Consider the following 27,944-nt stretch of genomic DNA (forward strand, 5'->3'; position numbering starts at 1 on the left):
GGAGCCCCGAGTCCCTTCACCCCCACGCCTGCTGGGCACTGGAGTTTTTATAGCATGTCAAGGGGGGCCTCAAAGAGAAAAAGGTTGAGAACCCCTGAGTTAGATAAAAGGCATATGTTAATCCAAATGATAGAGGGATCAATTAGATGACAAGTTTTAAATTAGGGTCCCTCGACCTAAAACATTTAGCTATAAATAAAAATATTACTAAAGAAAACTCTGCAGTTTAATTAGAAGGTTTACAAAAAAGGAGAATGCACGGAGGACAGTAATAGGTAACCTTAACAATATTATTTGAATGTAATCAGAGCATCTATTTACGTACCTTGCTCTGGTTGGGTAAGATTGTTTACTGGCTAATCAAACTATTTATGGATAGTTTAGTTCATCTCTGCTTATTAGGATGTTTTTTTGCTGAATTACTATGACTGCCAATTTCTCCAAAAGCCTTCTGATGCAATTATAAGAGAGGATAATGACATTAAGGATTTCATAAGGAGACTCCAGTAATTTTATTAACTGATTTTTATCTCTCTAATTAAAGAGCTTGTGATAAGCTCTAAACATTTTGAAAGTGGAGGTCGGGGCAGTGGATTAGGTGCTACATTTATAGTTCTGACTGTGTTAAAAATTAGTACAGTGCGCGCCTGCTCTTTTATCTCTGCAAGGCTTGCATCTGCATCATCTTTTTGGTCTGAATTCTGTTGGTAAGATTCATTGCTGATAAATTAAGATAGAACATTATTGCTTGTGAGTAATAAATGTATCATCATTACCTCTGGACCAGGAGACAAATTGGTAAAGGAAGCAATCTCAGATGCTTCAGTACAGATGACGCTTGGGTGTTTAATGGAGAGCTGTCCAGTTTCCTGATACTGTAGAGCTCTAGAAAAAAATAAATAGAAATAAAATAGAAATAAAAAGAAATGTCAGCTAAGAATTGAATTTCACCCTGATTTTACAGTCTCTAGACTCAAGCAATACTTCTATTTACTTTCTGCGCAGGACAAGACTGTACCCTTATTTGTGAAAAGTGGCTTATGTGCAAGCATCTGGGTATTTATTACTTTTTAGCTAAAAGGTTCTCAGTGCCTACTGTAACATTTCATTGGTATCCCAGAGTTGCAGAACATGTAACAAGTCCGTAAGAACAAATGCCTTTTAAAACACGATTTAAAAGAAACCTCCCTTTAACTCTAACTCATCATTAGACATATAAAACTAAGTTGAGAGAAAGTCAACTTAACCTTTTAAACCCAAAATTACAAAATATTTTTACTAGACTTTAATTTCTGAAATGGCTGATTTGAAAGGTCTTTGTCATGGCAAAATAAATCCCTTGATTTTCCCCATTTTCATTCTCTGGCAGATCCAAAAAAGGGAAGAAGTTTCATGTGGAAACTGACCATTTGCTATAAATGTGAAAGAACAAAGATAGGCTAATAGCAGAGCAGCACCACAAGAGGCCACTAATTAAAATGATCATTTCTAGGGCCACTGCACGCTAGATATACAAAAGAGAAGGGAGGAAATTCTAATATTATGCAGAATACTGGCCAATATTTCTAGAACTGGGTACCTAAAGTTAGGCACCTAAATCCATATTTAGGGTCCCCGGTAAGCTGTTTGATTTTCAGAGGTCCTAAATATGAATATTTCTGCTTAAAGTAAGCAAGACTTGTGAATGTTTAACTCTGAAAATCAGCACACTTATGTACCTGGATAATTTAGGCAATTCAGTTTGAAAAATCTGGCCGCTTTGCACTTAGATAGCATCTTTGCTCAAGTGATCTTGAAGTGCTTTGCCTACAGTCATTAAAGTTTCCTAACACCCTATGGAGGCATTACATCCACTTTACAAATTGATCAACAGGCACAGAGAGTACACAACATATATAGTATCCTCTGCTGGCCTCACCGCAGAGATATTCTGCCAGCAATTTAGCAGAAATCTACAATTCCTATCTTACTGGAAGCAGCGATGCAGAACAGAATCAGACAGAACAGTGGATTGTGAGAAGATCTCTGTAGTACCACATCTTAATACTATCAGTAAAAATCTCTGCAGTTCTCCCACTGCAAAGACACTTCCCTGATCAGAGATAATTTCATAAAATGTAATTTTATGAGTACAGTTAAAAGTATGGTATCTTGACTTCCTTGATTGTGGGATACAATACAGGAAGTAACATTTCTTTAAACAAGTGGTTTTGTTAGGGGGATCTGTTACACATATGCCTCTCTTCTAGAAGACAGGTTTCAGAGTGGTAGCCATAAGTGCCGACTCTGTGGGTGCTCCAGGGCTGGAGCACCCACGGAAAAAAATTGGTGGGTGCTCATCACCCACCAGCAGCTCCGCGCCCCGCCCCCCCGGCTCCAGCTTACCTCCGCCTCCACCTGTTCCGCAAGCGTGCTGCTGTGTCTTGCTTCTCCCCCACCCCGCCCCGCAGCACTGCGAAAAAGCTGATTCACGGGGCAGGCAGGGAGGGAGGGGGGAAGAGGGGGAACGCAGTGTGCTGGGGGAAGAGGCGGGCCCGGGGCAGGGATTTGGGGAAGGGATTCAATAGGGGCAGGGAGGGGGGGGCGGAGTTAGGGGGGGCACTTTGGGGAGGAGGTTGGAATGGGGCGGGGTCATGGGCAGGGAAAGGGTGGAGTCAGGGCGGGACCAGGGGTGGGGAAAGGGGCCAGGGGGCACGGGCACCCACTGGCGCCAGAGAAAGTTGGCGCCTATGGTGATAGCCGTGTTAGTCTGTATCAGCTAAAACAATGAGGAGTACTTGTGGCACTTAGAGACTAACAAATTTATTTGGGCATAAGCTTTTGTGGGCTAAAACCCATTTCATCAGATGCATGAAGTGGAAAATACAGTAGCCAGGTATAAATACACAGTACACGAAAAGATGGGAGTTGCCTTAATTAGCACTGACCCCTCACTTGGTAAGGCAACTCCCATCTTTTCATGTACTGTGAACCAATTTAGTTTAGTGGAGAAGTTCAAGGTTAGTTTAAATCCCGTGACATAGAATGTGCTATGAGAATACCTGGTTCCACAGCATTCTGCTCTTACATGTACTTTTGCTGCAGGAGAACATTACATCAGAGTTAACATTATAAAACCGCAGTCCTCCTTTAGTGTTATTCTCTGTTGCTTAGCTATAGCTTGAGTCATTTAACAGTTCAAAGGCAGCCAATACAAAATATTTGGATATTCATGAATACTTTCCAAGCCCCAAGACAAAGAAAATGCCTTAAAAACAACTTTAAAATAGCAGTTAATTTTGATATTGACATCAGTGACGCAGAGGTTACACATGCCTAATTACAGAGCATGTTTGTGCACACACCTCTGAACACCAGGCTGTTATATAAGTCACATTGTTAATGGCCTATTCGTTTTAATTTTTACAAGCAGCTGAAACAATAATTCTTCAAAATACCGGTGTTATTTCATCCCCTCAGTATGCTGCTTCAGGTTTTGTTGCATCTTATCATTGGAGAGTTAAATCAAGCCTACAGGAGTTATATTGTTGGAGATTGTGGGCATATTTATCATTGCACTGCAATAGTCAGGGCCAGTGGAAATTCAAGAGGCACAAATAAATGAAATCAAAACTTTGATTCTAGAATTCTTCCATATTTTTTCTGTTTTTAAATTAAATACAAGTTCCAATTCTTCTCTAAGCACAGAGAGCATCAGCTATCTAAGGGAAAATGCCATAATTTGTAGAATTGTAGAAATCAAATGTTTACTATATAAAAGCATTAAACAATTACACAAAAAAACCCCCAACCCTGTTATTTCTTTCTGGTGGGGCTTCCCTCTCTATCTATTATTGCACCACTAAAATCAACAACCAGCCATTCAAGTTTGTGTCATCCATAGATGTGAAAACATCCACAAAGCACAGGTAAGCATTATTATCCCATTATTATTATCTCCATTTTACAGATGAGGAAACTTAAGAGCAGAGCAGTTAAGTGACTTGCCCAAAGTCCAGTGCTATATCAACTAGTCCATGCTACATTTAGAATATAAGCTATTCAGGGCCAAGACTCTCTATCCATTTGGCAGCACCTTACAACTGTACTGTACAGAGATATAGAAATTTATGAGACTGCAAACAGTTAATAAGAGCTACCATTCTACTTCAAGCAGAAGATCCAATGATTTCAGCTCTGTATTTGAAAGCATGATAAAGGCAGGAGAGTCTGGAAACATTATTACATTCACAGTGTTAAATTAACTTCTTTTACAAGAACATTAAAAAAGAGAGAACAAGAGAACAGACAGATGTTAAGTATTGTTGTATATGTTTTAATAGAAAAAGATATTAATACAAATGTTAGGGCTCAGAATTTATAATTTATGGTAAATCAGATTCCGGATACAATAATATAGATGTTAAAGGAAAAGCAATATATGTGGGAGTTTTAAAATCACTGTGTGTATGATGGGAATTCTATCTAAAATGTTATTTAAAAGAAGAGGCACAAATATAATGGAGACATGGCACATGGCTGTTGAGGGTGTCTCATTGCTTTTAACAAAGGGTAATATACTGGGTGAGAGCAGACTTGGCATTCATGGGTGAGTTTATTAATGTAATGACAATGTTAGGTGGATGAACAATCAAAGGAAAAGGGTATTCTGATCACTGAAAAAAGATGTTTCTAGTACAATCTATTTACAGAAAACAAAGAAAAATTATAAATACCTGAATACTTCTCGGACACAGATACCATAGGTCTGTGCAGGACAATCTAATAGAAGAGGGGTGGTAATACTTTTTGCTAAACACTTCCCTTTTATTGTTTCAGCACAGCTCATAGATACAGAGAACAGATGTATTTTAATTAAGGGGTCCTTGAATGGTAAAACTTCTCAACTTAGCCAACGTACATGCTCCCTATCACGGATAAGCTTCTTTCTTTTTAAATCAATTTTTGGGAAAGGGCTATTATTCTAGTGGCGGTTTTAACAAGGTGTTTAATCCCACTTTGGATCAATCGAATATACACACAAGGCATTCAAGAGGAAAAACAAAAAAGCCTGGTGACTGAATAGTGACCCCAGCTTAGAATTAAAAAACTAGAATATTTCCAGAAATATATAGAAGAAAATGACAATGAAGGGGGTCAATAAGATGTTCTCGGGGATGCTGAAAGGTAATAATAAAGGGGATCCTTATAAATAAAGCATCAGACCTCCGAGAGCTCTTGAAGAAGAGAGTTTGGTTAAAAAACTTTCTGTTTTGGAAGGTAAACATAAATCTACAGGATTTAAAAGAGTGTATAAGAAAATAATTCCAATAAGAGGGAAGATTAACCTGTTACAAACAGGTAAGGATGAGCAAACACTTAAAAACATTAAACAAAAGTATTATGAAAAGGACGATAAAGCTCATAGGCTTTTAGCCAGAAAGTTAAAAAAGAAACAGGATAAATCAGCCATCCCTCTGATTAGAAATAAAAAGAGATTTAGTAACTGGCATAAAACAGATTTCTGAAACATTTTCCACACTTTGTATGTTTCAGAACATCCAAATCCTGAACCTATAAACAGATATTTGAGAATGTGAAACTACTTCAGCTCTTGGGGATGATGTGGCAGCTCTTGGTAGGCAAATTGTTGCAGAGGAAGTTGAAGTTGTAATTAAGAATTTAAAATCCAAAAAAACTCCAGGTTTTGATCAGATTTCTGGGGAGTATTAGACAGCTCTAAGTGTTGTTTAATGACATATTGCAGGGAAACAAGATATCAGATCCATGGAAAGGGGCAAAGCCTGTCATTCCTAAAGAAGGAAATGATATTAACAATTGTCCATCATACTGACCTATTTCTTTAATTCATGTGGATGCTAAAATGTATGCCAAGGTACTAGCAAACAGATGGAGTCTCATCAAATATGTTCACTCTAACCAATTTGGGTCTGCTGGTGGCAGGCATCTATCTAATATCAGAAGAACTCTGAATTTGATCTATAATGTTAATTCTACCAGTTCTAATGTGCACAAAGCTCTTTGGGTGCTGAGAAAGCCTTTGACCAGCTGCAGTGGGAGTACTTCAGGCAGATTTTGGTAAGGTTTGGGTTTGGAAATCAGTTTTATAGGGGCACATTGGCCCTATATAATCATCCTCAAGTGCCTGTTTTGGTTAATGGTCATCAATCCCCTCCTTTTAATTTGAAGAGGGTACAAGATGGGGGGATAACCGGCAACCCTGATTGCTTTGGCAACGGAGCCATTTGCAGTGAATGTGAGAAACAGACCCCGGTAAAGGGCACCAAAACACCTTCTGGATTAGACCACAAAATAGCTTTGTATGCTGATGATGTCTTGTTATAGCTGCAGGATCCAGAAACCTGCACTGGAATCTGGGCTGGTTGAGGATTCAGAATAAACTACAATAAATCTGAAATGTCAATCATTCATATTTCTAAAAAGGTACAAAAAACCCTGCGTTCAGCGGCATAACTTTAAATGGATAAAGAAATCTTTAAAATATTTAGGAATAAATACTATGGAGAACTATACAAATATTTTTAAGGCAAATTACCCTCCAATATGGAATAAAATACTTGGTGAAACGGAACAAATCTGAGATTTCTTGGCTAGGATGACCTCGATAAAGATGAATGTCCTCTCAAAGTTACTTTTGTTTCAGTCTATCCCTGTCTGTATCCCTGACAGGACATCCAAAAAATGGCAGGATGTGCTATTAAAATCCATATGGAAAAAAAGAAGAAAGGGTGGTTCTGTATAAAGTTGGGTATAAGCTTACAAAATGGGGTGAACTAGCTTTCCCTAATTTGGCTTATTATTATTATTATGCATCACAATTAAAAGATGTGATCAACAGGATTAATAATAGACCTTCCAAATACTGGGTGAAACTTGAAGATTGGAGCCCAAATATAGCTATTCATAGTAATTGTTAGGTTAAAAAGAAATTTAGGTCACTAAAATAATAATTAAAAGAAACACCCATTCATGCAGCCGACTGTAGCAGTTTTGGACATTTTTTAAAAAAAATTTCTTGTTGCCAACGGCTTCTCCCTTAGCTACTTTAATTAACATTTCCTTGGAATAAATTCCTTATTAGCAGAGTGATTATTCATTATGAGTAAGAGCTAAGATTACTCAAATCAAACAGCTGTTCCTGGGTCCTGATTTGAAATCTTACCAAGAGGTATGTAATAATGTAAACATTGAAATATGGGATCTTTATATTTACAAGTCAAACATTTTATTGTGAAATCTGGATATAAGGCGGCTCCATCTAGACCTTTAACCATACTGGAGGAGTTAACCCAAGAGCAAGCTGAAACAAAAAGTTTAATTTCTAAGATATATACAATTTTTATTGAAACAGATGTTGATAAAAGGTGGGAGAGGGATTTGGACAAAGAAATTGATCTGGATGAGTGAGTATATCATTAAGGGAATATACATCTTCAATTTGTATAACTAAAAGAAAATGTTTATAAATTGCTGGATAGATGACATTTGATTCCAGTTAAGAGTCATCATATTTTTGCTACTAAGGAGGTGCTTTGCTGGAGGAGTGTGGGGAAAGGAGAAAATATGTGGGAACACATGTTGTGTTTATGTCCAGGAAGAGATTCATGTTATGACAAAAATCTGGCTTTCTAGAGATCCTCTGATCTGCTTATTTAATGCTCCAGTAAAGGATCTACATTTTAAACAAATTAATGTTGTTATTTTTAGCAGCTAGACTTTGTATTGCACATTACTGGAAAATGTGATTTCTCCTCCTATGGAATAATGGCATAGTAAAATATGGACTGTCTTTGTAATGGAAAAGTTTTCATGCCAAGCATATACACAAGAGAAGCACCAAAAAAAGGATAGACATTTAGAAATTTGGTCACCCTTTCTAGTGTGCTCAAAGGAGGGAGGATCCCCCGCTAGCAAACCAGAATCTTCAGCCAGGTTGTTTGAATATTAACCTGATCCTGAATATGTACAATGTAATATGTTAATGTTTATTGTACAGTTGCCTTAATAAAAAGATGGAAGTTTTCTAGCTTCAGACAAGCAAGATAAATCAGGAGTCATGGAAGAAGCCAGTCTCAACTTGCCGCCTCTATTGCAAGAAGTCATTTACTCTAACCTGTGCTCCCAGTGTGATCTGCCTCCCTTACTGCTTGTACCAAATTCCTCCTTTAAACTGGGAACCACTAATGGGGAACTGGATTATATCAGAGAGGTCAGGCAGGAGAGAGGAGACTTGGGTTGAAATCCTGGCCCCAGTGAAGTCAATGGGAGTTTTGACATGGATTTCAATAGAACCAAGTTTTCACTATATGGTGTAAGGAACTGGGAGATAAGGCCAACAGCAGAGTGCAGAGAGCATGAAGATGTCAATCATATTGAGTGCTAGGATAACAAATTGGTTTCTCATTTGGGAGAGAAAGGGAAAGGAAGATAGATTTTAAGCCCTTCAGCACAGAGCTTTATGGAGGAGTATACTCTACTGGGCTTATCATCCTGGACAGCTACCCTTCTTCTATCTCTTCTGCCTCAGAAGTCTCTCTCTCATTGCCTGCCTTCTGACCAGCCTATCCTAGCAGGCTGTCTGTGCTGAGCACAGCTGCAGCCAGGAAAGCAGGCTGACAGCATTCCAAGAATGGAGACCACCATTTCCACTAAGTTCCCATTGTGGAAAAGTAAATTATGAGAAAAAAGGAACAATTTGATTTTTTTTTTGAAATGCAGCCATGCTTGAGATGTTACCAAAGGTGCATGTGAAGTCTGGAGTTGCTATGGGCTCTAGTCTGTTAGATCTGAAGAGATAAAAAAGTGTTAGGTTCTCAGGACCAAATGTTATACAGGGGTCACTTTTCAATGCTTCCTTTTCAAATCTTGCAAGAAGATTGTCTGAAAACATCATAGAAAATTCAATTGTCCTCTAAGAAATTAATATGCTAAATTCGGTGAAGCAATCTAATCTTTAAGGTATTTAAAAAGAGGGATTTTACTCCCGAATTTCCTACAAATCACAATATTACCTTTACTATGAAGCTACTACCACCTCCACAATTTGGCTTTATATGATACAAAGTCATTATTGCTAAATAATGGAAAGCAGGAGGAAGGGATGGCAACATTTTTACAGTAGGTTATGCATTCTTTTTAAGATTATAGGTGTTGAGGTTTACACCACACATGATCCCTGCCCCAGATATCACACATTGATTTGAATCGAACAATTTTTAAATCTTCAGACAAAAGCTGTTCACTGTAGTTATGCACAGCTAAGGTAGGCTTTAAACATGGATACATTCTATTTAATTTTATATTTAACTCACCCAGATTGAGATGAAACTGAAACCTCACACTCCTTTTGTTGACTTGCTAAAGACAAATCCTAAAAAAACCCCAAAAAACAAACAAAACCCCCACCACATGTTAGAATTTTGTACCTCTAGACAGTCTCTAGACAATATTTTTGGAAAGTTTTATATTGCTTTGAACAAATGAGGCAAAACAAATATTTGTATAATGCTATTAAAATACATTTTTAAATGGTATACTAATTTATTAAACAAACAAACCCTTTACTTGTTACTGAATAAGTCTCATTCTGTGGGTGGGCAAAATCTTGTGTTTTAATATAATAATTGATCTTATTTATCCAGCACTCAACAATATGCTAGGTATCACACACACACACACACACACACACAGTCTGTGTCCCAAAAAGCTTACAATCTAGAAGGTCAGAAATCACATTACACAGAAGAAAACAAGAAATGGGAAGATTAGAGGAAAGCAGGAGGAATGGGTGGCAACATTTTTACAGTAGGTTATGCATTCTTTTTAAGATTGTAGGTGTTGAGGTTTCATTTTAAATGTTGATAGGATCAGATGTTCAAAGCAATACTTGTACCTGAAAGTCAGAACACAGACCATATCGTAGATCTTTGAATATAAAGATGACTATTAAAGAAAGAAGTTATTATGATGGACAACAGCATTTGCCATTTTTAAGACCAATAGAAGAGACACTCATTCCCACATGCTTTACTGATCCAGATAACCAATCTGGGGCAACAGGTTAGTCTCTCATTTGCACTGATGTTCTTTATTAAGAGGTCAATAGGCTGGTGTTCTTCCATGTGAATACATTAGACAATTCACAGTCAGATGCAAGATTTTTGTCTTCTGGTGTTGTTGATGTTACAGTGTTGCCACTTATGATTTTAATCAGAAGTCATGATATTTGGTGCTTTTCTTAAACCTCCACCTCTTAGACTCAAGTGATTGAACAAGTCAGCTTTCATTTAAGAGGGGGGGGGGGGGAAAGGTAGTAAATTTATAGCCCTTATGATTGGGAAGGAAAGCTTGAAAACAAACCTGAAGAGCTCAAAAACTGGAAGGCAAATAAAAAGAACCCCACTTTAAAAACAAAACAAAATAGAATGCTCAGAATTTTTCAGCCAATCTCATACATTTTGGGGGCATGAATCAAGACTTCTGAATGCTAGGAGGTGGCAATACTGATGAGACAGAGTTTTAGGTTAAACTGCAGACAGTCCTCATATCTTTTATAATGTTTGCCTTGTTTGCTTTCCTAGCTTCAGCTCAGAATTTTGGCATTCTGTGGCCCTTCAGCTGCTAACTATTAACAATTTTTAAATGTGGACACAAAGCTGAACTCTAATCATATGACCTCAGTGTTCATGGTCTTTCTGTGCTTCAGCACCTCAACATTGGTGATTTTGCACTGCCACTTAGCATGTGCACTCTGGTGCTGGTGGAACTTGTCAGGTGGACATACTGAAAGAAAAACAACATACCCAGAATGCACATCCATATAAATGGGTGGTGAAGGCAACAGTCACACCATCAGCTTGTTTTTTCAATTTAAACCCATGCTGGATCCAAATTGGTTTTTGCAGGGGTTGTTTTTGGTTTAAGGTCCATCCTTCATTATGAGATGGCACTTACCAAGCATTTACCAAGCTACCTACAGTAAGACAATTTACTGGAAAAAAAATTCCCTTATCAGCATTTTAGCTGATTTGGTGTAAACTTTTCCTGAGCTCATCTGTTAGCTATCAAAGAATCCTTCCTTCTCAGGTGATGGAATCCCTAGATTTCTGGCCCACCATATCAATTTCCAACACTAACTTTGCAGAACTCACAGGCACCAGAAAGAAGATGGATTTCTGGATGCAAGAGGGGGAACAAGGTCCTACCTGTAGGGGATCCATTCTGACAGATGAATTTTCTGTTACTTCCACATCACTTTCTGGGTCCCTGGTATTCTGCGTGCGTCGCTGCTTTGTCATATAGTCAAAAGTACTCAGCTTCTTGCCCACTGTTTACAACAAAGAACATAAACTACAATTTAATTTAAATTTATCCCATGTAGCTATGCAATTTACAGCACAAAAAAACCACAGCACCACATTTTAAATAGGAGATTATCCAACCTCGCTACACCACCTGAATCAAGGACCCACAATGTGTATTTCTTTGTTTCTGCATTTATATTTAGCAAACTCGAAAGGCTGTGAAGTGGCCACTTTGTTTCATCTCTATCATCAATAGCATCTAATCATCGTAGCACTTGGTAGAATTGTATTTCCTTATGGATATTCTGTTGTAATGAACTTCAGCTTCATCAATCATCATCATGTGGGATTTGGCATTAGAAACTGTAAATCAACACACTTATAATGATGTAACCGTGGAGAAGTGTCCCTGAAATGTTGTACAGTATGATGCAGCTGCAGCCAGTTGTTACTGGCAGAATGACAGACAAGTTTTCAAGAGGCTGCACTATACCATGTTCAGAGCACAGGAAGTCCTGGAAAGATTGAAAGAAATATTAGGTGCTCACAAAGAGGGGAACACAGAGTTAAGAAAGGTTTCAGAGTAGAGTTAAGAAACTTCCTTCTAAGCTTTGAATAGCAAATAGAGCTGTTCAAACTGAGCTATTTCATTCTGGCCGTGTCTTATGTGTGAAAGTTCTCTTCAATTTCAATCCATGCTGATGGAAACTTGGGAGGTTTCACTTTGGAATTTCCAGTTAGAAAGAACCCAATATCACTAAGTACCTCTCCACCCAAAGCATGGTCAATCTGTGGAACTCATTGCCAGGGGATGTTGTGAAGACCAAAAGTATAACTGGGTTAAAAGAGGAATTAGATAAGTTGATGGAGGAAAGATTCATCACTGGCTATCAGCCAAGATAGTCAGGGATGCTACCCCATGCTCTGGGTGTCCCTCAGCCTCTTACTGCCAGTTCCTGGGATGACAGAGGATGGATCACTCAATAATTGCCCTCATCTGTTCATTCCCTCTGAAGCACCTGGCATTGGCCCCTATTGGAAGATAGGATGCTGGGCTAAATGGACCATTGCTCTGACCCAGCATGGCCATTCTTGTGTTCTTAAATAAAATGCACTCAAAATGGCCAACTTTCAACACTGAAAGCATGCCAAAAGTCTGTGCAATTTTGATACAAGCTTAAAATTTACCCCAACTGATTGTTAATCTTAGCAACTCTGTCTACATGTATGATTGGTATTTCAAGATGGTGACGAAACATGAAACCAGATGAGATTCATGTGGTTTTACATTTCAACAAAACTTTCTTTTGTCAATTTCTACCATCGAGTCTCACACAGTAACCAGATACTGGTACATTTCCCCAAGAAGAAGGAAAACGTAATGGAGCAGGAATCTGATTGCTTTTTCTCATCCATTGTCTTTGATCAATACATTTTGAAATGAATACATTTAAGGAAAAACAAGTGATTTAACTTTTTAGATCTGGTTGCTGTACCAGTAGTTCTAGCAGATTTGGAAGAAAACCAAGCCACAAATTCCTTTCTCCCCTGTTCCTAATCAACAGCAACAACAGGCCAAGCAGCCTGAAGACAAGAGGAAAAAAATCCTGATACCTTTTTAAACAAGTTTTTTCACCATTTCCCGTAGCAGTTTGTGTGCAGGCTGAGGCACTGCTCTAGAGAAATAGGCTGTGTTCATAGGCACAGAGGCACCCCTCAAAATTTTTCCCTATGTACACACCGTCAAACCCTGTGGAGCCATTCCCACTGCAGCTGATGGCCCCAGCACCTTGCCTGCCTGGTCTGCACCATCATCAGCCCTTGCCTTCTAGCCTGGCCCACCCAACTGCAGGGTTACTTCCCACCTTGAGAGAGGATGCAGACTGTTGGAAGTGGGGCGAGGATGGGCAGGCCCCTAGGGGGGCGGGGGAGCCCTGGTGAGGAGGAGCAACACTGGCTGCCCCACTGCCCACTATGACCATGCATCACGACAGAGGGACTGAGGCCAGAATTGAGTGGCATTGTGGTCCACACTCCCATGCACAACACCATTCACTCAATTTTGGTCCTGTTACCCTCTTGTCACGCCAAGGTTTGGTGGGGCCAAGGTTTGGTGGGGCCAAACCTGAATGGGTAGTGGTCAGGTAGTGCTGCTTCTCTTTGCCGCTACCAGAGGTATGCGCGATTGCAGGCCCCACTGCATGGGCACCTGGAGCATGGGACCAGACATCATGAAACCCCTTTTTTCCCCCTATGCCACGGTTCCGTTTGTGTCAGGTCTGGGTGACCTCATTATCCTTAAAATGGACATTTCTACACAAGGATTTTCAGCAAGTACCCTTGCATTCATTCTGGAAAACAAGTACAACTGACTTGGTTAGCCTGTTTGGTAGTTCCCATCCCCGGACAATCCCTGTTCCTGACTCATGGATGAACTGGAAGTGCTTGAGAAGATCTGCACAGCTTGATAGGAGATTATTGGGTAATTCTGCCAGGTGTTTGTTTGTTTTTAAGCCAGAGTATTTTCCTTTTTCCTGCACTTGCGGAATTCCGTTTACACCGTTCCCTGTTCTCACTCTGTTGTTTTCTTTGAGCACCTCACAGTCAACACAGCTGCCCTCGAGTCCAAGCCATGAGCACAGTGCAGCATTCCCTGGCTCCATGCGGGGGTCCCGGGAGGAGGGACATGTGCAGGGGAACAGCTGAAGTAGCAGCCCCAGATTTGTCCCCTAACTCTGGGAGCAGAGAAAGAGGAGCTGTGGCAGAGTTTAAACGTGTGGCCAGTTCTGGGATGTCTGAAGGCACCGAAGAGGCTGCCCCGCAGCAAGGAAAAGAGCCTCTCCGGGGGGCATGAGGTTCAGGTGACTCAGGAGGGGGCTTCTTGGCTTGGAAGCATGCTGCCCACAAAAGCAGGAGTTCGAGCCATAAACCTATCAAAACCCTGCCCAGGGGTAGCCAGCCAGCTACAGGAGTCCTCTCCTATGAGCGACTCCAGGCCCATTTTTCTTTTTTTCAGGGCACTGTGTAGCTTTCTCTACCTGCTTGAGAGAGAACTAGACCTATGGTGAACAAGCAAGCTCCTCATATAGAGGGATGACACCACCAAACGTGTTCATTGTATTGCCTCCACCTGCTGGCTGGGAGGTACTATTCCCAAACATCTGCATTGATTGACCAAGAATCAGCAAACTTCTCTCTAAGCATAGCCTGGCTGAGAAAAGTAGATATAAATGTAAGTATACAACAGTGTAATATTAAGTTGCACTAAAATATAAATGTTTTTTTTCTTTGTCAAAGCCTTTTACATATACTAGTTTATTCTTTTTGGGTGCATTGCAACAATTAAGTGCACATACCTCAGTGCTTCAAAACATTAGTGGAATTATGTAGTCTCAGTAGCAAATCCATAGTTAAGGTGTTGAGACTTTTTCATAAAGCTAAATTTTATACCATCTGTCCTCTAACATCCATCAAAAAGAGTCTTTCCACTTGAATTTTTGTATGTTTGATGTCCTGCCAGAGAAGAATAATGTATTCTAAAGCTAGAGATGGACTATACACTGGCCATTTAAGATCTGAAACCTCCAAAAATGACTAGTATTTCATTTTGCAAAAAGTTTAACTTATTTGCCATGTCACGTAAACAAATAAAAACAACAACTTTAGCCTACGAATTCCAAATGTGTTGCATTTACTAATCCTTAAGGAGAGTTCACAAACCAGGTTCTATTAAAAACTTTGCTGGGAGGTTAACTGAATACTGTGTGCACTGTAGGGGAAAACATTTCAAGTGCTTCAGAAATTCTTCACAAAAATTATAGCTTTCCATCAAGAACCATGCATAGTTTTCAGTGTCATAGCAACTTTTATGCCTGCATAGACATTTACGACTAGATCATAAACCACAGTGACGAATCCTGTACTGCCGGAGAGTTCTATTTGATGACACAATAAATCACTTCCATCTCTTCTACAAAGGAGAACTGACATGAAAAAATGAACCATAGCATTATGTTTACATTTATAGCAAGTGATTTCAAAGGGTGATTGTGGAAACATACTATATATTTCCTAATTTTCAAATGTTTGTTTGGAATTAAAATGTTCTAAAACATTTATATTAAAATAAATAAATCTCTATTTACCACCTTTACTAAATTAAAGGTTTTCTGGGAATAGAAGTTTTGTGGCTATTAAGTTCAAAGAATATTTGCAATGGTGTGAATATCATGGATATTTAATTATATCCTCCAACCTACCTACAGAGTCCAAACAGTTAATTTTCAAGAGGTATGTGAATATCTGTTTCATCAGGTTGGATAATTTTTAAATGAATCATGTATTGCCAAAGCAATTAAAGGATGATTAAAAAATATTATAAAAGTCAAAGTCTGATTTCTTGAGTAGTCACATGACTATGGCAAATCATTGTCAAGAAGCACATTTTAAAAGGTCAAACATCTTGGTAATAATTATTTTAGTACTACCCCATACTCTGGACTTGAAAAAGAAAAACATGAAGAAAGCTAGGCTACCGGTGAAGTACTCTGGAACCTTTAATCTGATCAAATACAGTAAGAAGGGAAGAGAATCACTGTAAAAAGCATAGAATACTGTGGATTTCAATAAAGATACACCCACATCACTGGTAATTAATCAGTTTCCTTCTTGAAAAACAAGAAACACTCAAAAACTCCCAATTTTTTTTTTTTTAAACTGAGGTCAAAATATCTACACAGAGAAAAAACACTACAATTAAAGTATGGAATGCAGTTTTGCAAAGCACACTGTACAAGAGAACCTTGCAATGCTTAGTTCACTTCTTGACATGCCAATATCTAGAATGCTTTTCCAGCTCAGATATTTCATGGTGGTAAAAATGTCTCTGCTCTGGAAATGGAAAGATTTGAAGCTGGTTGTGTATACACCGGGGTGAGATTCTGTGCTACACCTCAAAAAGAGGTGCGGCACAAAACTTGCAGTCCAGGGTGAAGGAGGACTGTGGTGGCATTAAAAGCCCACCTTTGTGCTCTTCCAATCTGGGTGGATACAGGGTCTGGAGAAGCCCCTGGGGTAGTTAGACAGGCCCCCTTCGCTCTCTAAAGTTACAGCAGCATCCCTGGTCTGCCTTCCAGGCCACAGTGGTGCTTGGAATTTCTGCAATGCTGTGTGCAGTGGTGGCCCCACCCCCAACACATTCCCCATGCCAGGGCTTGCAAAAAGGTCCTGGGGAGATGGATTCCTGGCTCTCTTTTATAGTGTCTCCACTGGGAGAATCCTCCCCTAGCTGGAACCAGGGCTTTTAGGGCTCCTTTGTGCCACTCCGGTCCTTTTACCTGGCATAAGCAGGCTGGTTCTTCTCAGCCCACATTCTTGCAAAAACAGAAAGCATAACTGGTAAGATCAATTGGCTATATGATCAAGTTCCAAATGCCATTACATCTTATATCACTTCAACTGAAATGCATTTGTGGAAGTGAGGCAGGAAGAGGTGATGATCAAAAGAGGGGTGGAAAGAGGGAAAAGACGGTTACTCACCGTTGTAACTGTTGTTCTTCGAGATGTGTTGCTCATATCCATTCCATTAGGTGTGTGTGCGCGCCGCGTGCACGATCGTCGGAAGATTTTTACCCTAGCAACACCGGCGGGTCGGCTGTGGAGCCCCCTAGAGTGGCGCCTTCATGGCGCTGAATATATACCCCAGCCGACCCGGCGCCCCCTCAGTTCCTTCTTGCCGGCTACTCCGACAGTGGGGACGGGGGGCGGGTTTGGAATGGATATGAGCAACACATCTCGAAGAACAACAGTTACAACGGTGAGTAACCGTCTTTTCTTCTTTGAGTGCTTGCTCATATCCATTCCATTAGGTGACTCCCAAGCCCAACTTAGGTGGTGGGGTCGGAGTGAGACATTGCTGTGTGCAAAACCGCTGATCCGAAGGCAGCATCGTCCCTGGACTGCTGCACTAGTGCATAGTGTTCTGTAAACGTGTGGACTGACGACCAAACCGCAGCTCTACAAATGTCCTGGATCGGAACTTGCGCCAGGAAAGCCGTCGAGGAAGCTTGGGCCCTCGTGGAGTGAGCGGTGAGGTGTGGTACTGAGACACCTGCCAGGTCGTAGCAAGTCCGGATGCAAGACGTAATCCAGGAGGATAGGCGTTGTGATGAGACCGGTGAGCCTTTCATTCGGTCGGCCACTGCAACGAAGAGTTGCGTCGTCTTTCTAAAGTGCCTTGTGCGGTCAATATAGAAGGCCAGGGCCCTGCGTACGTCCAGAGAATGCAAACGTTGATCCTGGCGAGTAGCATGTGGTTTAGGATGAAAGACCGGGAGAAATATATCCTGGTTGATATGAAATGGAGAAACCACCTTAGGGAGAAAGGCAGGATGTGGACGAAGCTGCACTTTATCCTTATGGAAAACTGTGTAAGGGGGCTCGGATGTAAGCGCCCTGAGTTCAGAAACGCGCCTTGCTGAGGTGATGGCTACGAGGAAGGCTGTCTTCCAGGATAGGTACAAAAGTGAACAGGTGGCCAGTGGCTCGAATGGAGGACCTGTGAGCTTGGAGAGAACCAGGTTGAGGTCCCACGTCGGAACGGGCTGACGTTGTTGTGGGTACATCCGGTCTAAGCCCTTGAGGAATCTAACGACCATCGGGTTAGAGAATACCGAGGACGCGAGTTCCCCTGGGTGAAAGGCCGATATAGCGGCCAGGTGAACTCTAATTGAAGATATCGCCAACCCTTGCTGTTTTAGGGAGAGGAGATATTCCAAAATGAGAGGGATAGGTGCCTGTAACGGGGACGTGGCTCGTTGTTCGCACCAACAGGAGAACCGCTTCCACTTGGCCAAGTATGTGGTCCGTGTTGAGGGCTTCCTACTGCTCAGCAGAATCTGTTGGACAGAGTGCGAGCACTGCTGCTCTGCCTGGGTGAACCATGGAGCAGCCACGCCGTGAGGTGGAGTGATTGCAGGTCGGGGTGACGCAGGCGGCCGTGGTCCTGAGAGATGAGATCCGGGCATAATGGAAGCGGGATCGGTGTCTGAACCGAGAGCTCCAACAGCGTGGTGTACCAATGTTGTCTCGGCCACGCTGGGGCGATCAGAATCACCTGTGCCTGGTCTCTGCGCAATTTGAGCAGTACCTTGTGGACCAGAGGAAACGGAGGGAAGGCATAAAACAGGTGGTCTTTCCAGGGAAGGAGAAACGCATCCGAGAGGGAGCCCGGAGCTCGACCTTGCAGGGAGCAGAACACGTGGCACTTCCTGTTGTCTCGAGATGCAAACAGGTCTATCTGGGGAAACCCCCACTTCTGGAAAACGGAATGTATGATGTCCGGACGGATAGACCACTCGTGTGTTTGAAAGGACCTGCTGAGTCGGTCCGCCAGAGTGTTCTGGACTCCAGGGAGGAACGATGCCGTGAGATGGATTGAGTGGGCGATGCAGAAGTCCCACAGGCGAATGGCCTCTTGGCATAGAATTGACGAACGTGCTCCTCCTTGCTTGTTGATGTAAAACATGGCAGTGGTGTTGTCGATGAGAACTAACACACAGCGGCCACGTAGGAGATTGAGAAATGCCTGGCACGCCAGGCGCACCGCCATCAGTTCCCGAACATTGATGTGCAGGGCTATCTGGGGTGCAGTCCACAGGCCCTGGGTATGGTGTTCGTTGAGATGGGCGCCCCAACCCAGGGATGAAGCGTCTGTGACCAGGTGCAGAGAGGGTTGTGGGGCGTGAAACGGCATCCCCTCGCAAACCACCTTGTGGTCTAGCCACCACGTGAGGGAGGTCAGGACCGAGTTCGGGACCGTGACCACCATGTTCAGGCTGTCCCGATGTGGGCGGTATATTGATGACACCCAGGTCTGGAGTGGGCGAAGCCGAAGTCTGGCATGCCTGGTTACGTACGTGCAGGAAGCCATGTGACCCAGCAGGGTAAGGCACGACCTCACCGTGGTAGTTGGGAAGGCCTTGAGTCCTTGAATGAGGCTCGTGATGGTGCAAAAGCGATTGTCTGGCAGGATGGCTTGTGCACGTCTGGAGTCTAGAACCGCGCCGATGAATTCTATTCTCTGGGTAGGTTCTAGAGTGGATTTGTCCTTGTTGAGTAGGATACCCAACTTGTTGAATGTGTGCACTATTATGTGGACGTGATCTCGAACTTGTTCTTTGGTGCGACCGCGTACCAGCCAGTCGTCTAGGTACGGGAACACCTGTATCCCTTGCCGACGAAGGTACGCTGCCACGACAGCCATACATTTCGTGAACACCCTTGGGGCCGAGGATAGGCCGAAGGGAAGGACTGCAAATTGGTAGTGCACCTTGCTTACCACGAACCGCAGGAAGCGTCTGTGAGGCGGGTAAATTGCTATGTGAAAGTATGCATCTTTCATGTCGAGGGCGGCGAACCAGTCTCCAGGATCGAGGGAAGGGATTATGGTCCCCAAAGAGACCATGCGGAACTTCAACTTTACTACGAATTTGTTGAGTCCGCGCAAGTCCAAGATGGGTCGCAGACCTCCTTTGGACTTGGGAATGAGGAAGTAACGGGAATAGAATCCCCTGCCCCTTAACTCCACTGGAACCTCCTCTATGGCCCCCATAGCAAGGAGCGTGGAAACTTCCTGTATAAGAAGTTGCTCGTGAGAAGGGTCCCTGAAGAGGGACGGGGAAGGGGGGGAGGAGGGGGGAATTGAGGAAAACTGGATAGCATATCCCCTGTCCACCGTGCGAAGGACCCAACGGTCCGAGGTTATAAGGGACCAGGCATGGTGGAAATGGGAAAGGCGATCCCGAAAGGATGGGGCTGGATCCTGTGGGATGACTGGGGCGCCGTCCTCGACCGCACCTTCAAAAGTTCTGCCTGGGGCCTGAAGGTGGTCTAGGTGGCCCCTGGTTCTGACCAGGTTGAGGGCCGGTCCACCTTCTTCTACCACCTCGTCCTCGCCTCCGGGTCGAGTCCTGTCTCTGACGAGGCGGGGGGGGTGGGGTAGAAGCGCTGAGGCTGCGGTCTAAATGGCCTGCGCTGAGGGCCCACAACATGCATCCCCAAGGAACGCATGATCGTCCTGGAGTCCTTGAGGCTCTGCAGGCGAGAGTCCGTCTTTTCTGAAAACAACCCTTGTCCTTCAAAGGGCAGATCCTGCAGGGTTTGCTGCAGTTCCTGAGGCAGACCCGAAACCTGGAGCCAGGAGATCCTCCGCATAGCGATACCTGAGGCCAGGGTTCTCGCAGCAGAGTCCGCTATGTCTAAGGAGGCCTGTAAGGAGGTCCGAGCCACCTTCTTACCCTCCTCCACCAGGGCTCCAAACTCCTCCCTGGACTCTTGGGGAACCAACTCCTTGAACTTCCCCATAGAGTTCCAGGAGTTAAAGCTATAGCGGCTCAAGAGCGCCTGTTGATTAGCCGCTCTAAGTTGCAGCCCTCCGGCTGAGTAAACTTTACGGCCGAATAAATCGAGGCGCTTAGCCTCCTTCGATTTGGGCGCTGCGGCCTGCTGACCGTGGCGCTCCCTTGCGTTCACTGATGCCACCACCAGTGAACACGGCTGGGGGTGGGTATACAAGTATCCGTAGTCTTTAGACGGGGCAAAGTATTTCCTTTCCACCCCTCTCGCTGTGGGTGGGATAGAGGCAGGAGTCTGCCATATCGTAGATACATTGGCTTGTATCGTGCGGATCAGGGGTAACGCCACCCTCGATGGGGCATCCGCTCCGAGGATATTCACGATGGGGTCGTGCACCTCCACTATCTCCTCCGCCTGCAGGTCCATATTACGGGCCATCCTACGCAGAAGATCTTGGTGAGCCCGAAGATCTATTGGAGGTGGACCTGTGCACGATGTGCCCGCCACTGCCTCATCCGGAGAGGAAGAGGAAGATGCCTCCGGTGGAACAGGATCCAAGGGAGGGTCCTGGTCTCCCTGCTCCTGGGCCGGAGCATCACCTGCGCTTGAGTCCAGGGCGTCAGGTGGTGCGGACACGGAAGCCTCCATGCCCCCTGGCGGAGGCCGAGAGATGGTGGACTCCGGGGCCCTTCTAACAGAGTGACCGGAGCGAGAGGTCGAAGCAACTGGAGCCCCTTGCGCCTGATGGTACGCCCACGGGGTCCAAAACGACCAGTGAGATGGGCCATGAGAATGGTCCTCTGTTATGTTCTGCCAATGGCCCAAGTCCTGTTCCTCGGCTTGCCCCTGAGGGGGGTATGCCGATCTCGAGAGGTCCTCCGAGGAGCGAGACACCGATCTCGATGGCCATGGCGGTGCCGAGAGCGTCGAGACGATTCCCGTGGGCTGCGGTGCCGCACGGTGCCGGTCTGGAGATGATCTATCTCCACGCGGTGCCGGCGATCGGTGCCGGGACCGCGACCGGTGCCGATGACCTCGTCGGTGCCGGGAGTCGGATCTGGACCTCGACGAGGACCTGGAGTATGCCCGGTACCGGGAGCGGCCTCTCGACGTCGAGCGTCGACCGTAGCGGTGCCGAGAACTACGTCTCGACGTTGATCGGTGCCGACGATCATAGCGGTGCCGAGACGTAGAGCGGTGCCGCGAAGAAGATCTTGGCCGCGAGTACGACCGGTGCCGAGGTGATATTCGGTGCCGGGACTGCGAGCGGCGTGGGGACCTGCTTCGGGACCTGGATCGGTGCCGAGGTTCCAGCCTTGCGATGGAGGGCGCATCAAGGCAGGTTTCCCCCTCGACTGGACCGGGCGAGTCAACGGTGCCGTCGGTGCTGGTGGTTGGGGCGGTGCCGGCTCCGTGAGAGCTATTAAGTCTCTCGCCGCCGCGAAGGTCTCTGGCGTCGACGGGAGGCACTGTATCACCGCCGGCCTCGGTGGAGACGCCATCTGCACCGGACTCAACGGCCTCGGCGCCGGAGTCGACGGTGCTGGAGGCACCTGTTTCCGGTGCTCCACCGGCGGACGCGGCTCTACCCCCGGCACTGGGGGAGCCAGCGTCTTCGGCACGGAGGTCCCCGTCTTATGGGCTTTCTTATGCCCTGGGGATAATGACCGGCGCCGAGGCACTTGCTGTGCTTGCGGCGCCGACGAGGTCCGGTGCCGGGGAGGCTCATCTGACGCCACTCGCGTGGTCGTCATGGCCGGTGCCGCCGGGGCACTGCGCACCGAGGCGCTAGGTGCCGGGGCCTGACTTGTAGATGGAGCGTCCGGACTAAGTGCCGCCTCCATCAGGAGTTGCCGGAGCCGAAAGTCCCGCTCCTTCTTGGTCCTTGGTCTGAAGGCCTTACAGATCTTGCACTTATCTGTTTGATGGGACTCTCCCAGGCACTTCAGACAGGAGTCGTGCGGGTCGCTCGTGGGCATAGGCTTAGCGCAGGAGGCGCACAGCTTGAAGCCGGGAGCGTTGGGCATGAGCCCGGCCCCGCGGCCGGGGGAGAAAGGGGGAGACGACCCCCTTAATCCCCTGAACTATTATAACAACTAGAACAACTTTTAAAACTATTGAACTATTTAACTATAAACACTAGGACTATAACTATAACTATAACTGCGAATAACAAACTAAGCTAGGGAGAGTGGAGAACAGCTAAGCAGCTCTCCACAGTTCCAACGACCGTCAGGGGCGGTAAGAAGGAACTGAGGGGGCGCCGGGTCGGCTGGGGTATATATTCAGCGCCATGAAGGCGCCACTCTAGGGGGCTCCACAGCCGACCCGCCGGTGTTGCTAGGGTAAAAATCTTCCGACGATCGTGCACGCGGCGCGCACACACACCTAATGGAATGGATATGAGCAAGCACTCGAAGAAGAAGGTTCCATTCATAAGCTTTGAAATTACATGTAGGTCATATTATTTTGAAAACCAATTAGGGAAACAAATTTAAAAAAAAAAGTATAAATATTTAAATGGTACTTAAAATATATTTATTTTGTAATTGCAAGAAGATGCTTTAAGTGATGCACTGGCACTGAATATACTCTAGATGTTCTCCCCCACCCAAGTGGCATACAGAAACTTTCAACTTCACCATACCTAAAAGCATACATTGGATGCATTTGCATTTTATTGTTAATGAACTGTTATGCATATCCACCAAAGCAGTGGAAAATTAAAAATAAAATAAACAAATACTGAAGAAAATATTCTTCCAGCTCTTCTGAATGTCTGCATGTCAAACAACATGCAAAATAAGAATCAAGTTTTTTTCTTTGGAAAACTGAAAAGTTGAAGGGACACAAGATTACAAATATTGGTCCAATATTGACCAAAGGAAGATACTGAAAGATAGTTAACCACATGAAAAGTATATATTTGTAGATTAATAGAGTTTTAAGGCCAGCAGGGATTATGATTATCTAGTCACAAACTATAGAATTTCATCCCATAATTCATGCATCAAGCCCAGAATTTCTCACTGAACTATCATATCTTTAGGAAAGACATACAAACTTGATTTTAAAATGCCAAATAAAGTGAATCTTTGATCCCTCTTTAGACCCTCCTAAAGTAAATCCTTTAAAAGGAAGCAGAACTATTTCTTTCCGCTTTATAGGAAGAGTATACATTTCATTTTGTAGGCAGAATCTTCCACAGGATGATGTTCACTCTTTGGTAATTAAGCTAATTCAAATACTCAAGTCTTTGTCTTTTTCTGTTATTGGTAAATTTCCTGGCCAAACTGCATTTGTGCATGCAAAACGTAATGTACTATTGGGGACAGAGTTGCCTAACACTTTCTGTTATAACTCTCTGTTCTCAGTTGCTTATAACTAACGCGCTTCAGCCATTGAGGCTGAAGTTTTCCAAACTTAGGTTTATAGATATTTAAAACAAATTAAAAAGATGGAACCTTTATAGTCATTGATCGCAACAGACTGAGAAGGATTTTCCTGAAACAATCACTGCCCACCTGCTTATAGAGAAATATTACATACAGAGGTAAAGATGAAATATCAACAAGTGTCCCAGTAGCAGGAGCGATGCAATTCCCAGGAGCACAGTGATCACCGCTATAGCCAGGATTCCAGCTGCTGTAGTCTCCACAGGAGCAACAGGAAGAAAGGCCAGCCACGTGTTGTTTCCAATGACTCCTACCAGGGCAAAGTAAAGGGGGAAAATAAAACACTTCATCCTTCTGGTAATGGAAATAGGAAAAACCAAGCTACCCACAGTCTCTCCTACAGCTCAAGTAACTCTCTCTTAACAACTGGGCTTTTTGACTGTTCTTTGCACAAGGCTATTCACCGCTTATTTGTTTTGATTTAAAAAAAAATTCTAAAACAGAATTTTTTAGGATAAATAGACTTCCTACCTCTGTTTACTTGGACCACTCATGGGTCCTCAAAAACTGAAGAGTGCGGGAGTGTAACAGACTGGGGATAAAATTTTCCAAAGCAAGTACGTGAATTAGGAGCCTAAGTCTCATTGACAGTCAATGTGACGTAGGAGGCTAAGTACTTCATCACTTTTGAAAAATGGTACTTAGAGGTGCTTTAGAAAATTTTACCCTAAAGTACTGTCCCAGCATTTCTGGAGATCTGGATTCACATCTTGATTCAGGTCACAAATCTAGTGGTCTGAGCCAGACCCACCTCACAAAGCTCTGGCTAACCATGGCACAATTACTTTCTGCTCAAAGAGAATCTCAGAAATGGAATGGTAGGAAGGTATTACGGATCAGGATCAGGGTGTAACTAGAAGAGTTACACAGGGGAAGCTTTGCATCACACACATCTGGCTCCAGCAAAGCTTCCCTTGAATGAGTGCCAGATTGACTTGTACTTCTCCCCCATCTCCCCAACTAATTTCTGGAAGTCTAGAAATCATACATCTCTCTAAATCTACTAAACATGTAGTAAATCATTTAAAATAGCCTTGTGTTTAAATCTCCATTTCTAGTGTATGGAAGACAGAAAAATTGATATAAATATCTTTTTTAGATACACCTCTACCCCGATATAACGCTGTCCTCGGGAGTCAAAAAATCTTACCGTGTTATAGGTGAAACCGTGTTATATCGAATTTGCTTTGGTCCACCGGAGCGCGCCGCCCCCCCAGAGCGCTGCTTTACTGCGTTATATCCGAATTTGTGTTCGGGTCACGTTATATCGGGGTAGAGGTGTTTTACGTATTTAAGAGTATTTCTCATACAGCTAGAAACAAAATTTAGATTAGGGCCAGTAGAATATCTGAGTAATTTAAGGGTATTTAAAAGCACTTTTACTTTACATACTCTTTCTACATATCTGTGTGCACTCCTAAGTCATATGTATGCAGTAAAACTCCTTTAGTTGAATGTGAAGACAGTTTAAACTCACATGCTTTACACAGTAAGTTAGTTGGCTAAATAGGCAAAACACAGCAGCCACTGTTGGACCCAGAAGTCCATCATGTAAAGGGTCTTGTTTTATTACCAGGTCAGGAATATGGTGGTCTGTACCCAGGGGTTATATTCCCTAATCTTGGGGAAAGATCTGAAATCTTTAACTTTCACCAAGGAAAGCAGAAGAGACTAGCAGAAAAGAACTCACTTTAATTTCTCATCTAAAGAATGACATCTTTAACAACACAGCATCCTCCCAGCACTGCACTAGTGTCAACCAACAACCTTCTGACCAAGAAGTCCTATTGACATCTTCTTTCAATGAAGTTTATACATAACTGGATCTCTGTGAGCAGTACCATTAGACAAACTAAGTAAAAAGTACACAATATATTTTAAAGTCAGTGGAAAAATACTTTCAAACTGAGGTGCTGTGCGTAGTTCTGCTGGATTCACAAAGTACTGGATGAAGACATAAAGGATCACCAGTATCAGGAGGAAGACACCAAGAACAGCAGAGGCAACAGCATTGAAGAAAAACCTATGTACATAAGAGAAACAAAACACTATATTCAGAGGATGACCAGGCATGCAGCTTCACAGAAATGAAGCTTTCATGAACTTCCACTGATTTAAAAGAATAATATTTGTTTATTTATAAAATACCTTTCAAGTAAAAAATACAAGTATGAAATTACATCAATCTCAGTTAAAATACTTCATTCACATCCCCAAACACCCACACACAAATGAACACTTAACTCCCTCCACTCCCCACAGGCCACCGTCTCAAGAAAAAGCCTGTGTAACCATATGCCTTTAGGCATCCACTGAAGGTCAAATAAATAATTGGACTCTGTTGGTCCAATGGTATGAATTTCAGCATCTTTGGCTGCTCACCAAACACAGCCTGCCTCCAGCCCCCAGATGTTTAAACCTGATAGCTTGTGTTTCTCAAATGACTTAAGCCAATTGAATAGAAGAGGCAAATTTGTAAATTAGCCAAGAAGGAACCAAACAACATAGAACTTCCATAGATGAAAACAGACAATCTGGGTTGTACAGTGACAAGGGAACCCAGGTTCACCAGTGCTGTCAATTGTAACGTCAGTGGCTGTAATGGAAGAGAAGAAAACTTCTTTTTTGTCTCCATTACAGCCATTGCATAAAACTTCAAAAGTGATTTATGTATGATCAATCAGATTTGAAGGTTGGTTTCTGTCACCAGCACTCAGCCTTCTGCTCTTCTCTTTCCATTACCTCTATCACAGGCTGCCTGAAGAAAAGGTTGGCCTGTCAGGAGGGTTCAAAACTGGGGGTATTAGAACAACCCTACTGACAGTAGAGGACAAATAAATCAGTGTTTAACCGGACCACTGAAAGAGTAGTCCACATGCATTGACATTGAATATTCTCCCTTAAAGAGCTTTGAAACCCTACTGGGCCACCTGTCTTTGTGGTTAAGCAAATAAATGGTTCCACCGCACCAGAGAGAGCAAAGGGTAAGCCCTGATGCCAAACCAAAATGAGAACATTTACCACCCCCAGCCCCTCCAAATCAGAGATCAAATCCAAAGCAATCTAGCTTTAAATTTAGTGCCAAAACCCGTAAGGGAGAGCCCCATGGAGGTCATGTACAATATGACATCTAAGGTCACTCCTGAAGTATCATCCACATTTGCACTGGAATCACCCAGAAGAATAAGCCTTTGACTCCAACACATGGTTGTGGTACTTGAGCACAGCTACACTCCAAATCCCTTATCCATCCACTGCTGCCCAATAAACCCTAATCTGTCTCAACGGGCTATATGACCCCAGAGTATTTTATAATGGCAACAAGACTTTTTTCCACCCAATGACTCCCAGCCAGGCCATCTACAACACACCTGTTATACCATGGGATTTGAAGCTTATACCCCAGGGCCATTTGCTACTAGCCAGGGTATTGGGACAAGGTCAAAAGATTGTTCCACCCACCGACCAAATTAAAATAAATCACTCTAAACATAGCCCCCATTCATCTCTCTACACTAAAGAACCTCACTTACTTCTCATTTTCTAGAGTCTGTTTTAAAGTGTGGCAAAACAAAGAACCACTCGAGTTACTGTGGCTTCATTACAAAATATAAACTCGTCATTTTCCACTCTCACTCCTTTTGTTACTCTTCTGTTCAAACAATTCAGCTTTTTCTTTTCCATTCAGCTTGTGGCATTTTAAATGTGAAGATGAATGTACACAGTTTTCACCATAAATCCTATTCAGGGGCTGAAGCAGCTCACATTTTGTTCTACTCTTTTTGTGAGTGCTCACGTATACATCTTTATA

The 27,944-nt window shown here is 43.4% G+C and overlaps 1 protein-coding gene across 4 annotated transcripts in view; it reads right to left on the reverse strand.

Moving 5' to 3' along the window:
- LOC101934137 (palmitoyltransferase ZDHHC11) overlaps positions 1-27,944 on the reverse strand; it is a 97,157-nt gene that overhangs the window by 14,755 nt on the left and 54,458 nt on the right. For all 4 annotated transcript variants that reach the window (XM_005296520.5, XM_065584064.1, XM_065584063.1 and 1 more), the window contains exons 5-9: positions 26,032-26,156; positions 24,228-24,383; positions 11,226-11,347; positions 9,333-9,391; positions 777-885 (exon numbers count right to left, since the gene is read on the reverse strand). In XM_005296520.5, the coding sequence (XP_005296577.1) occupies positions 777-885; positions 9,333-9,391; positions 11,226-11,347; positions 24,228-24,383; positions 26,032-26,156 (571 nt within the window). The remainder of the gene's footprint in view (positions 1-776; positions 886-9,332; positions 9,392-11,225; positions 11,348-24,227; positions 24,384-26,031; positions 26,157-27,944) is intronic.

This window comes from Chrysemys picta, chromosome 2, assembly GCF_011386835.1.
Source record: "Chrysemys picta bellii isolate R12L10 chromosome 2, ASM1138683v2, whole genome shotgun sequence".
NCBI classification, from domain to species: domain Eukaryota; kingdom Metazoa; phylum Chordata; order Testudines; family Emydidae; genus Chrysemys; species Chrysemys picta.